Here is a 12,018-nt window from a genome sequence, read left to right on the forward strand (position 1 = left end):
GGCTATCACCTTAGTTTCTGCAAATTCGGCTGTCGGAGGGGCAGCATTTTTCGGTTTAAAATAGTTCGTTATTTTTACAGAATGCATTCGGAGCATAGCACTTTTTGTTCTGGTAATTCACGGACATTTAAACTACACGTTGAACCCCAAAACGCCTACCTGCGTTCGCCCCTGTTTACAACTAATTTTATTTTATACAATTTGTGAATAACTTCCGGCCTGTCTATTGGTTATATAATTGTACAAGCGCTTCCAATTCGGAAATTCGCCAAAGACAAGTATACAAAAGTGGCGACAGCAAATTTAGTTTTACGTGCCATATTTGAAGACCAAATAGGTATACACGCTATTTGAATTAGAAAATGATGAACATGTAAATCGAAATTGCGCAGAAAGCTTATATGGTTTGCGAACAGTGAAATTTTTGCAGAAATGAAAAGTGTGGCGATAAAGAAAAATAAAAATATTGTTAATGGATGCAATTTGTACGATATCCATAGTCGCGCAGACCGGTTTTGAATGAAGGAATTGCTGTCTAGAATATTTAATAAGAGCCATAAAATAAAAGTAAGGCTTTGTTTCCCACTTAGATGCGTGGTCAACATACGAGGGTAGGTTCAAATAGTCGCACAATGAAGAGAAAGGGTTGGGAACTTAGCCAGTACTTCTAACAAAAAACCAATCGATTTCTTTGCATGAGTATTTTTATATATCAAGCTGTCCTTAATTGAAAAAAAAAGATTTTATTTTCTTTTGCGCAGCAGCCTATATTTGCTGTCATCTAAAACGACCCAAGACGTCTCACTTCAGTGCTGCAAAGTACATCAGAAATTGGAAGGTGTTTGTCCAGTATTGAACCCATCTCTTCTTGACGCAAAACAAAAATGTGGACGACAGAAGATAGCTTTGGTATTAAAGATAATTTTCGAAGCTAACTCGGCCATAATATCATTGCTAAATGGGGCATACGAGTGTTTCTGGTAACAATTAAAAACCGTCTGAATGAGTTCCAGATCCAGTTTCGAGCAATAGCGGCTGAACATGTAAATGATGACTTCTCTTTCGGTCGCGTCAGAGTATTACCTTTTCTGACTTGAATGGGTGATAGTCCATAGTGATATCACAGAAAACTGCATGGCTAATGAGTTGGCCAAAAGTGGTACCTTCCAGCTAGTCTCTCCAAGCATGAACTAATAGACTTCTCTTGGAAAGATGATCCTTGCGTAAACTCGAGCGTAAAGCGAGCGCTGGGTGATAGCAAGAGCATGTGCTACGGCAAGGTCTTTCTGGTCGAGGGTTAACTGAGGCAGTCTAGCGATTATCTTAGACCGTCAAATTCATAGTTTTCAATTCTAAAGGGTGTATTGACACTACACTGTCCCTTTGAGATTCACGCAGAAAGACTAAACGTCACAACGGATCTTCATTGTTGCCGCAGCATGGAGGACTACGAAATGGAATCAACTCGACACTTGTTCTTAGACTACCCAGGTTTTGCTAGACTGCAGTTTAGACACCTGAGATCGCTCTATCTAACCGGCCCGGAGGAACACTCCGGGGCCAACTTTTGCCGCCTGCGAAATTTCGCTCAGAGTTCAGCGTGGCCTTGTCTAGGTAACCACCTTACAGGGGAATCCTAGCAACTGTTTTTAAACTCATCAAAATTTTTAGAACCACAAAAGCCTTTCGTAAAAAATTTTTCAATTCCGGCAACTATCTTGAAAGCTATTTTCTGTTTGTCTTTTTGCAATGAGTTCCTAAAAATTGAATGAAAATTAAATGTATAGATATTTTTCTTTTTAAAACAATAAAAACAAAATATAAACAAAAATTAAATTAAAATAAAAGAAAATTAAATTAAAATAAATTATTAAAATAAGTTTCTAAAAATTAAATGATATTATGTTAAATTTAAACAAATTGAATTAAAAAAGACAAAATTTAATAAAGAAAAAAGTAAACATGTTTCTAAAAATTCAACGCAATTAAAAAAATATTTTTCTTTTTAAAACAAGAAAATATAAAAATTTTATTTAAAATAAGAAAATAATAAACAAAATAAAAAGATAAGTTGAATTCCTAAAAATAAAAATAAATAATAAAAAATGCATTTAAAAAAGAAGAAAAAATATTACTTTCTAAAAATTAAATGACATTAAAAAACGTTTATAAAAAAAAAAAAATAAATAAACTTCTAAAAATTAAATGGAAAAAAAATTTTTTTTTTTAGAACAATTAAATTTAAAAACTAATAGTAAGTGAAAAAAATATGAATACAAAATTAAAAAAAAAATCCGCTGTCTAAGGACTCGAACCTCGGATCTCTTGAATGGCACGCCACTTGGCCATTGCGAATGTTGTAGAAACGCGTAGCTACAACTTTTATGACACTTTCTATCAGAAATAGTGACAGTTCATTAGTTCGAGTGTCCTTTTTCATATCGTGACAAAAATTTACAAAGAAAAAATAGATAATAAAATAAGACGGGATATCAGAGCAGAAAAGGTACGAAAAAATAGTAATGCGCAGATAAGCTGTAATTTGATCTATAAAATGTCAAAAGGGGTAAACAAAATTTTAAGTTTTAGAGGAAAATGTAAACAAAAATTACAATTTACAGTCGGCCAGCAGCCGATAAATGTGTCTTAACATCTGTCAAATTTCTGTTTTGACTCTGTTCCGTTTTCTCATGTGGGCAACTTGCTGTCCTAACATATCACTTTCAAAATGGCATCAAGCCAATCAGATCGGTCTGTACCCAATGTAGATGGCGCGGTAAAATTAAAACTGAGTTGTCAACCTACGAAAGAAATTCGGCAAGACAGATATGGTTTAACAGTGGAAATTTGCGGTCTCCTCCTGAGATTTCTGTCTTACCACAGCATTTTTAACAGAATCTGTAGAAGGCGGAGACGTGGGGTAACCTAGTGCTCATTGCAGTTGTTATTCTCGCTCCTTCAACCAACTATGTGAAACTTGGCATACTTCTAGGCAGTTCATGCAAATCCATTGCAGGTGCTTATCTAAAAATATCAAGAAGAAATTTCCAACGAATTTCAAATAATAATTGCCCGAATGAAGAACAGCTGTTGCATTTTATTTTAACAATTTCACACGTTGTTTATTTAGATATACGAGTATGATTTAATGCTAAATTGGATATTTCCAACTTGCTTTATCTATTTCAGCCAATCACTTAAATTTCTAACAATTTCCTAAAATTAACACACACACAAAAACGTACATTTATGATTAAATTTATAGTGTCTATCTTGTTGTTGTTAAAATTAAAATAATACTTTTTCCGGTGAATTTGTATGAATGAAAAAAAAACCCCAATGGCACGCAATGCGCAGCTACAGCCAAATATCTGCAGGTGGATTGATGTGCCGCATGCCAAAAATATTAGACTTAAATTAATTTTATATAATAATATTTGGGAGGTAGCTCCTCACCTCATTGAAATTCATGAATGAGCATTATAATTTCCAAATAACAAAAAAAAAAAATTACAAAAAAAATAATACCTTTTTGCTGAGGAAAGTGTTAAGTGGCAATAACTTAATATATATGCGGAAAGTGCCACTTTTTGGTGTTGTTACTTATTTTAGCTGGTAACAAACGAATAATTTTGAGAAAACCTTAAATTTTGTAGACTAAAAATATTTTACTTGGCATGCATATAGAGCCAGTGCTTGGAAGAAAGTTATCATTTAAGGTGGGGCTGTGAGAAGTGGGTGAGGTTGTGTGCAGAAGTAAAGTATGTAGGGGTTAGATGTGACTCACGCATATGACATTTGCTGACGACGGGTTCAACGCTCCGGCAGCATCTCTCACCGCCGCTTGCTTGGACTTCACGCTTTTTACGTGCTTTCCGCCAATGCTCTTCTTGCGCTCACTCGGCGGCGGTGGGGGTTGCGTAAAATCCACGTGTTGAAATGTGTCTGGGTCGCTGATGGAACGCCGCAATTTCGTCACCGATGCGCGCTTGGCGTGGAAGGAGCCGCGTAGAAAGCGCGCAAACTCATAAGCGGGATTGCTGCGGCTGCCTTTGTTGTGCTGTGGCGGTGTCACCTTGAATATTGGCAATAGCGGCGAATGCAACTCAAATGAGGAATCAGGCGAATAGTTGCGACTGCCGCTGGTTTGTGTGATATTCGAACTGGCCGAAGAGATGCCGTCGTCGTGCTCATCTTCCGCTTCCTCCACCACGAAATCAACGACACCATCATGTTCATCATGCGCGCCATCTAAATAGTATGCGGCGTCCTCAATGTTGTCTTCCACATCAGAGTCAGAATGTGGTAACGGTTGACAACCGAGCGTAGTTGCGCGCAACGGCTGCGGCGAAGCTGTCACGCTGCGTGTGTCGGCGGCGGCGGCGACGGCTCCACTTGCAACACCTACCGCTTGCTTTGACTTGCACTTCTTTTTGCCCGAGAAGAATTGCAACACTTTGACAGCCGAACGGTAGCTGGAGCGTTCGGACTGCGAACGTTGAAAGCGGCTACAATCTGTATGCTGTTCACCTAAATGCGGTTGACCTTCAGCGTAGCCAAGATCAGAGTGTGTGGACTGATTGTCGGGCGTGCTGGCGCGGCAGGATATTTGTGGCGCGCGCGGTGAACAACTGCGACTGCTCTGCGCGCTTGGAGTGCCATTGTTGAAGACATTCTGATAGAACTCCTTTGCCTTGCGACATAGGTAGGGCGAACCTTTGGGCGTTAGGCTGCGCGCGCTGCTGCTGTTGCGTCGACAGTAGCGTTCTGTTTGCAGCTGTTGCTCCGGCTGCTGCGCGCTGTGACGCGCTTCAAAGTCGCGCACAAAGCGCGCAAGGCATTCACGATCCAGCTCGGTTACACAACGATGGCGCAACACCTGCTGGGGTGTGTCGGGGATGCGCTTGATCTCGAAGCTGGCATCGAAGGCGCCAGAGTCGTTGATGTGACTGAGTGACTCGACGAAACGCTCGACCATTTTGCTGATGCTGCTTGATTTTGGTTGTTGTGATTGGAGGTGTTTCTGGAAACGGTCCGAGGGAGTTTGATTTTGTTGGTTGATTTTTTGGTTTGTTTGTTTGGTTTTTGGTTTTTCTTGGTGGATATTTAAATTCTTTTGGAAGTAACTTTGTTTATTAGAGCTGGTATATTGGTTCTGTTGCGTTTCGGGAACTGTTTCACAATTTTTAGAATTGGTTTCTGCTGTTTGTTCTCTATATATTTGGTTCTGTTGATTTGTTTCTTGACTTTGCTCTTTGGTTTTTGTATGTAATTGTTTTATTTCTTTTATTTTAGAGTTTTTATAATAAGTTTGTAATTTTTTAGAATCTTCTTGCTCTTCAATTGTTTCTGAAGTTTTGCACAATGCTTTGATTTCACCAGCGGTTTTTATAGTTTCATGCAAATTCGACTCGTGCATAGTTCAAGTGTTTTTGGCTGCTACAAGAATTAAAATACTTAATTTTTTTAAATTCAGAACTTTTTTTTGGTAGATAATTTTGATTTTGCAAAAAGTTCGCAAAAACGATTTAGAATTTTGATAATTATCAGTTTTTTGCTCTGCAAAGTTTTGCGTTGTTGCTCACGCACTGCTTGCCAGCGTTGAACTGAAAATTTCGCCGTTGCACGGCAATTTATGTATGTAAATTCTGCTGCCAACCCGGCTTCTCACCTACCCTATACCCGCGCGCTTGCCATGCAAACCAATTTTCCAGCGATCAGCCGGTCGATCGATTGGATTGTTCGTTTAACATTGCTGGAGCAAGGTAATGACGCCACAACAAATGTAAATACAAAATAAATTTCAATACTAGCGCTAAGGCGAATTTCGATGAGTGATCGTGTTAGCCATAATTGAAAGGCCACGTTTTAGGCAACAATTGAATTATGTAGAAATCGCGGAGATTTACATTCATCTATGAGTATAAGCATTTCGCCTCAAAGCATGTTAGTGGGAAAAGGTTGAAATTATGCTCCTCTATGCGAGTCAAGCTTGCCGTTCAGGCTAAAACATACACATACCAAAATTTCTACTATGTATGTACGTGACAGGAATACAAAGGCGGCTTTCAAGCACATTACTCACTGGCGATCCCAGTATTCTAGCTTTTTTCTTTCCCTAAAGTCCGCGTCATTTGTGGCACACGTGCTTCAAGGCACGTTTTACAGTAAACTCGTTAAATTTAACACCACAACACTCATTCAAACTATTTTTTCGATGAAAAGCAGGCTCAATAATAAAAATATGAGGCATTCTTCTTCAACTGAAGCCCTCTCTTCCCAAAATTGGTTTGGGTAAAAAAATCGGCTATATTCTTGAAAATTCGGTAAAAATGTTTACTTTTAAATGATGAGTGGCATTTTTTGAAGTCCAATATGCCGAAAAAAGTTTATAAAAATGATTGGATTCACTTGAAAATTGTTACTCGGTGATTTTTGGGGTCGCTGGTTATGAATGTGACCATGAATTTGCAAAATTAAATATGGCGGATCGAACATGGCGTAAAAATGTAATGAAATCGCCGTATTGGATCTGCCATTTGGAATTTGAAAAAATGTATGATTAACTTCGTAATTAACGACCCCCGAGTAACAAATTGCATGTATGTATATCCAAACATTTTTCAAAAACTTTGTCCGCCATATTGACTTTCAATAAACGCGATTCATCTTTTAAAAGTTAACGTTTTTACTGAATTTTTTGAAGAATATAACCGTACTTTTTTACCAGAACCATAGATATATGTATACTTTTTTATAATTACACCGTGCGACTGTCAATTTTATCTAAAAAAAAAAACAAATATTTCAGCGAAACTGCGGACCAAAATTACTAGAACGCGTTTTTAGTTTTTTTTTCTCTCTGGCGTCAGGATATTTGTTTTTAAGGACTATGAAATTTTAAAGGTATGATTAATTTAAAAAAATTATTTAAGGAATTTTATTTAAGGAATCGTGCGACAGTGAATTTTACACAAAAAAAAACAATAAAAAAACGTGAAACTAGGGACGTCAGGATTTTTTTAAGGATTTTGAAATTTCAAATTTATAATTAATTCAAAAAATTATTTAAACATTTCAGTGCAATGTAGAATAACAGTATGGGTAACAAATAAAAGAGAAAATTCTGTAGAATTATATATGTATGAAAATTCACAATATATGTATATTTAAAAAAAAAAAATTATACGTTGAGGACTAATAAACACCCCATTAAGTACATCCTAAAAATTCGGCATCTAACTTTATTGTCTTAAAAAATAAAATTTTTTAAAACGGTATTTCCACCTGTTCGTCCTTGTGAACCAAAACACTATATTTTTTAATTTTACAGATTTTGCTCTTTCATTTGGTTTTTTAAATAATTTTTTTAATTCATCATATAATTGAAATTTCAAAGTAAAAAAAAAAGAATTTAGTTTCACTATATTTGGCTTATAGGTTCGCAAGTATATTGACTGTTTCGTGTCTTTTGAATTTGTTTTTTTTTTGTTTTTGTCGCACTGTCTTATAGCTGAAACCCTCTGCCGGCCACCTGCAGCAAATTATACATATGTATGTACACTAATGTGTAACAAGTATAGAGTACAGTACTTTCTTTAAGTACACTTCCAGTCAAGCCCAAATGTTTGGTTTCCGCTTGTTCACTTTTATTTGCTGCTCTACATTGTTTTTTGCATGCGAAATTATTTATTTGAACATCTTACAAGAATTGGTTGTTTGAGTCATGCATCAGTGTGTATCAGTTGGAACGGAAGCGAACACCTGCTTTTATTTACACTTCCGAAAAGTGGCGAATAATGCAACTTATTTTGAAGAACATTTTTTGAGAAGAACTGTGCAAGCACATACATACATACATATATGCATATCTTTGGAATGGTCTATTCAGCGATATTATTATAAAATTTTGAATAATTAATAAAAGCACACTACAAATTATATACATATGTGCCCCCTTTTTAAAATCATGGCGAAATACGCAGACAACAATTTTCTTTTTTTTTATTAATAATCGAGAGGGTCGATCATAATTAAAAAAAAAAGTTAGCAGTGATTGCGACGTACAGATAACATCCAGAAGAGGCTCGAGCTGAGAAGAAATGTATGATATGAAAGCTGTCTATCACTACACCGACCATCGGTCATGTTGAAAAACAGTGTGAATGTTATTAATAGAACCTCTAAACAATTACCAAACAAAAATTCGTTTTTACACGATTTAGCAGGAGTTGATTTTTGAGAATTTTTTTTTGGCTGAGAGTGTTACCCATTTCCTTCCATATGTATAAATAAGTTAATTGAAAAAAAACAAATAATTTTAAATCAAGCTTTCTAAATGTGAACGAAATCGGACGATAAATACTGGTTTACCAAATATATCGACTCGTGCGCCACCTATCGGCAAAGTTTTTTCCTTTACATATAATTAACATACGTTCTAAATATGACATATCTCGACTCCTGCACCACCTAACGGCTTAACTCATCTTTCGTATTGCATTGTCATCGGGTTCTGAGCCAACTGTGAAGTTGCAAGTCTCTAGGTTATCGGAAAGTTGGTCAAAACTTGATTGAAAGATTTGCCCCTAACAAACATACATACATACATACAGTCGGTGTCAAATGTAAGTATACGCCTTGTTGTAATTCACAATTATTTTCATGAAAAATTGTTTCATTAATTATTTATGAAAATATAGTACGTTCTATAATATAAACAATAAAAATAAAAGTTTCGCACTTTATATAAAGTTTACAAAATTTATGATTAAAAAAATTTGCATTATTATTCATGTTATTGTGCTTTATTCCATGATTTTTTTTTTAAGAAAAAATGGAAAAGTTATAGCTACTATTTCAGAGATCCGTAGCTCCTCTCATCAGATTTCTTTCTTTAGACTTCATCAAAATTTCAAACTTAAAAAAATTCAATTTTAGTATAACACTGGACCACAAATTTCAACTTTTTCTCTTTACCAGAAACGCCGTTATGAAATTCTTATGTTAAATCACCCCCTGATTCCGAAAATCAAGGTTATTTTTAATTCTATGGTACCGTTTTTGAGATATTTGCAATTTACCGTTTTTGCAAAAAAAAAAAAATTNTTATGGCAGGATCTAAAAAGTCTACGCAAGCTTGCTTAGGTTATGACTTCGCTCGTAATATGTTAGCAAAGCCAAGGGCTATCAAGAAAACCATTTGTCAACTAGGGGCCTTTTACAAAATTAAGCATGCATCACGGGAAACTAACATCCGGCCAAAGCCAAAAGGTGGCAATCGTCACACTGATATTAAGTATTTTTTTTTATTTTGAACTAGAAGCAAAAAGCCACATGCTCACTCAAAAACAAACTTAGTCTATTTTTAAAAATAGAATATACTTAATACAAAACGTCAATACAAGTGATTACTCTAAATGGCATAGCATAACGTCAAGTTCATTCATATCAAAGCAAAGCTTATCTGCATAAATCAACAACAAATAACAAATGAATAACGCAAACAATTAAACACATATTGCGCATTCTTTCATTGATTGCGATTGAACAGCTCATATGATTTAATGAAAATATATTTTCAATTACTTATTCGCTTACTCGATTATCGTGACTGTGAAATTGAGTTTAATATGTTTATATGTACATATCTGTGTTCATATGGAAAAGTAGCTTATGTCGAAAGGCTGGCTTTAGTATAATGCGGCATTCCCTTTACTCTTTAAACGGCAAGGAATTTTTTGATGAGACTTAATAAGAATATTGACTTGCTAGTATCGGAACTACTTCTTGCACGTTTATTTGCCAAAAGTTCTACAACAGCTCAGCGCCAGTGAGTCATTCGCAATCGTATGCTGCGAATGCCGATTTATACTAAAGCCAGCCTTTCGACATAAGCTACTTTTCCATACGAACACAGATATGTATGAATACTAATTTCTACATACATGCTAATGTACACTAGGGTGGCCCAAAAAAACAAATAAAAATCGGCATTTCAATGCTTTCACCCACTTTGTGCTCAAAGCTTTTCGTAGAAATGGTATAGAATTATTGAAAATCAATATTTTTTTCGATCGGAAAACTTTGGTTCTCTTCAGGGGACTTCCAACAATAATACCTAATTGCTTATTGAACAATTTTTTTGATATTAACAATTCTTTTATGGGATTTTCGGCGGACATATAAAATATACTTCCTACGAAAAAATGGTTAGATAAAAAAGTGGGCATTATTATTGGGAATCTCCTAAAGAGAAACAGAGTTTTCCGACCGAAAAACATTGATTTTCAATAATTCTATACCATTTCTACGAAAAGTTGTTTTTTCCCCCATATAACACTTCGAGTGCATTAAGCAACCTCTAAACATTTTTCGATTTCAAATAAAAAAATAGGGGTGTATTTTTTACGGTGTAGAACAATCCTAGGGGATGAGTGAATAAAAATTCCGAATATACTTACCCCCCATGAATTTTTGGACCACCCTTATGTACATACATTTGTCTGCCGCTGCATATGAAAGTAGAAAATGGTGTTTTCTTGACATTCGAATGCTTTGTCTCTGGACATCGAGTATTGTGTAGGTGGCAAAAGGTGTCAGACGACATCATGCCATGGTGCCAGTGAAATATTGACAATGCACATATATGTACGAGTATGTTAAAGGTGCTACGAGGTAACACACACTAACCAATGACGAATCGATGAATTGACAGGGCAAATCAAGTCGTGCCGGTCGAGATCGAGCTAGTAAGTAAGTGGTAAGCTAATGGGGTTTTTGTTAATGTGTCAAGAAACAGGTTTGATATGCTAAAAGCAAATGCAATTTACGTCATGAATTATTAAGTGAACAACGGTGCACACGCATAGATAGAAATACATATGTATGTACGGTTGCACATTAGGTAGGTCCAAAAATACATGCGGTGGGGCATACATTTAAAATGATGAGCTCTCGCTCTCCAGAATTTTTCTAAATGGAAAAATATAATACTCGTAATTTTTGTACAAAAAATATATATATATATTTAGCACGGCCTCAAAATCCATGAAGTTTTGCATGTGCTATTTTATATGGCGAAAACACGTTTTCGTAGAAATGGTATACAATTCTGGAAAATCAATATTTTTCGATCTGCTTCTCTTAAGAAAACCTTCAATAACAATACCCAGCTGTTTGTTTAACCATTACATATTTATTATTAGCTATCTTTTATAGGTCCCCCAAAAAATGCACTAACTGAAAAAAAAACAGAGCTTCCGTAATCCAATGGGGGACCCATATATAAAAAAATCGTTAGTATTGAAAAATTGTAAAATAAACAACTGGGAATTATTTTTGAAAGTCTGTTGAAGAGAAACATAGTTTTCCAAACGAAAAATATTGATTTTCAATGATTCCATACTAATTCTACGAAAAAGTGTTTCCCCCCCTATCTATTTAAACCAAGAAAAACTTCATGAGCTTTGAGGCATTTCTATGCAAATATTTTCTTTTTTTTTACAAAAAATACGGGTATTCTTTTTTCATTTAGAAAAATCATAGGGCTGACATTTTAAACTTTTTTGGACCACCCTAGTGCACACGCATAGATAGAAGTACATACATACATATGAACAACCAGAGGAGGTGAAAAGCGTGTTAAAATTGAATATAAAAATTAACAAGTTTTTTTTTCCTCAGCAGAAGCAACCAACCAATGCAATAATGGACTTGTTGTCACATGAATGAAATATAAAAATTATATTCGTGGTTATGAAAGTGGCTATTAATTGCTAAAAAAAAAAGAAACAAGTAAGAGCAGCGCTGTCTTCGGCTATGCCGAAGACTTCATACCTTTCATGAACATCATCGATAGAGGAGTTACATACTTATATAAAAAATCGCATCTAAACAATCAGAGGTATGGAAGATATACTTTATATGGCACCAATCTAAGTGATTTTCACTGCTATGTGATCGGTATGTAAACCGGTAACACAATTTATTGGGTTTAGTTTCCTACATAAAGGAGAT

The 12,018-nt window shown here is 35.3% G+C and overlaps 1 protein-coding gene across 4 annotated transcripts in view; it reads right to left on the minus strand.

Annotated features, from left to right (window-relative positions):
• loco (regulator of G protein signaling family member locomotion defects) overlaps window positions 1-12,018 on the minus strand; it is a 67,253-nt gene that overhangs the window by 30,281 nt on the left and 24,954 nt on the right. Inside the window, exon 2 of one of the 4 annotated variants that reach the window (XM_017608006.1) lies at window positions 3,788-5,436. The exons of 2 other annotated variants lie outside the window; for them this stretch is intronic. In XM_017608006.1, the coding sequence (XP_017463495.1) occupies window positions 3,788-5,419 (1,632 nt within the window). In that variant the 5' untranslated portion in view covers window positions 5,420-5,436. Of the gene's footprint in view, window positions 1-3,787; window positions 5,440-12,018 lie in introns of all 4 variants that reach the window. One more of the 4 variants, XM_017607999.1, reaches the window with a different exon arrangement.

Source organism: Rhagoletis zephyria, unplaced genomic scaffold, assembly GCF_001687245.7.
Source record: "Rhagoletis zephyria isolate East Lansing unplaced genomic scaffold, Rhagoletis_zephyria_1.1 Rzeph_scaffold_00174, whole genome shotgun sequence".
Taxonomy (NCBI): Eukaryota; Metazoa; Arthropoda; class Insecta; order Diptera; family Tephritidae; genus Rhagoletis; species Rhagoletis zephyria.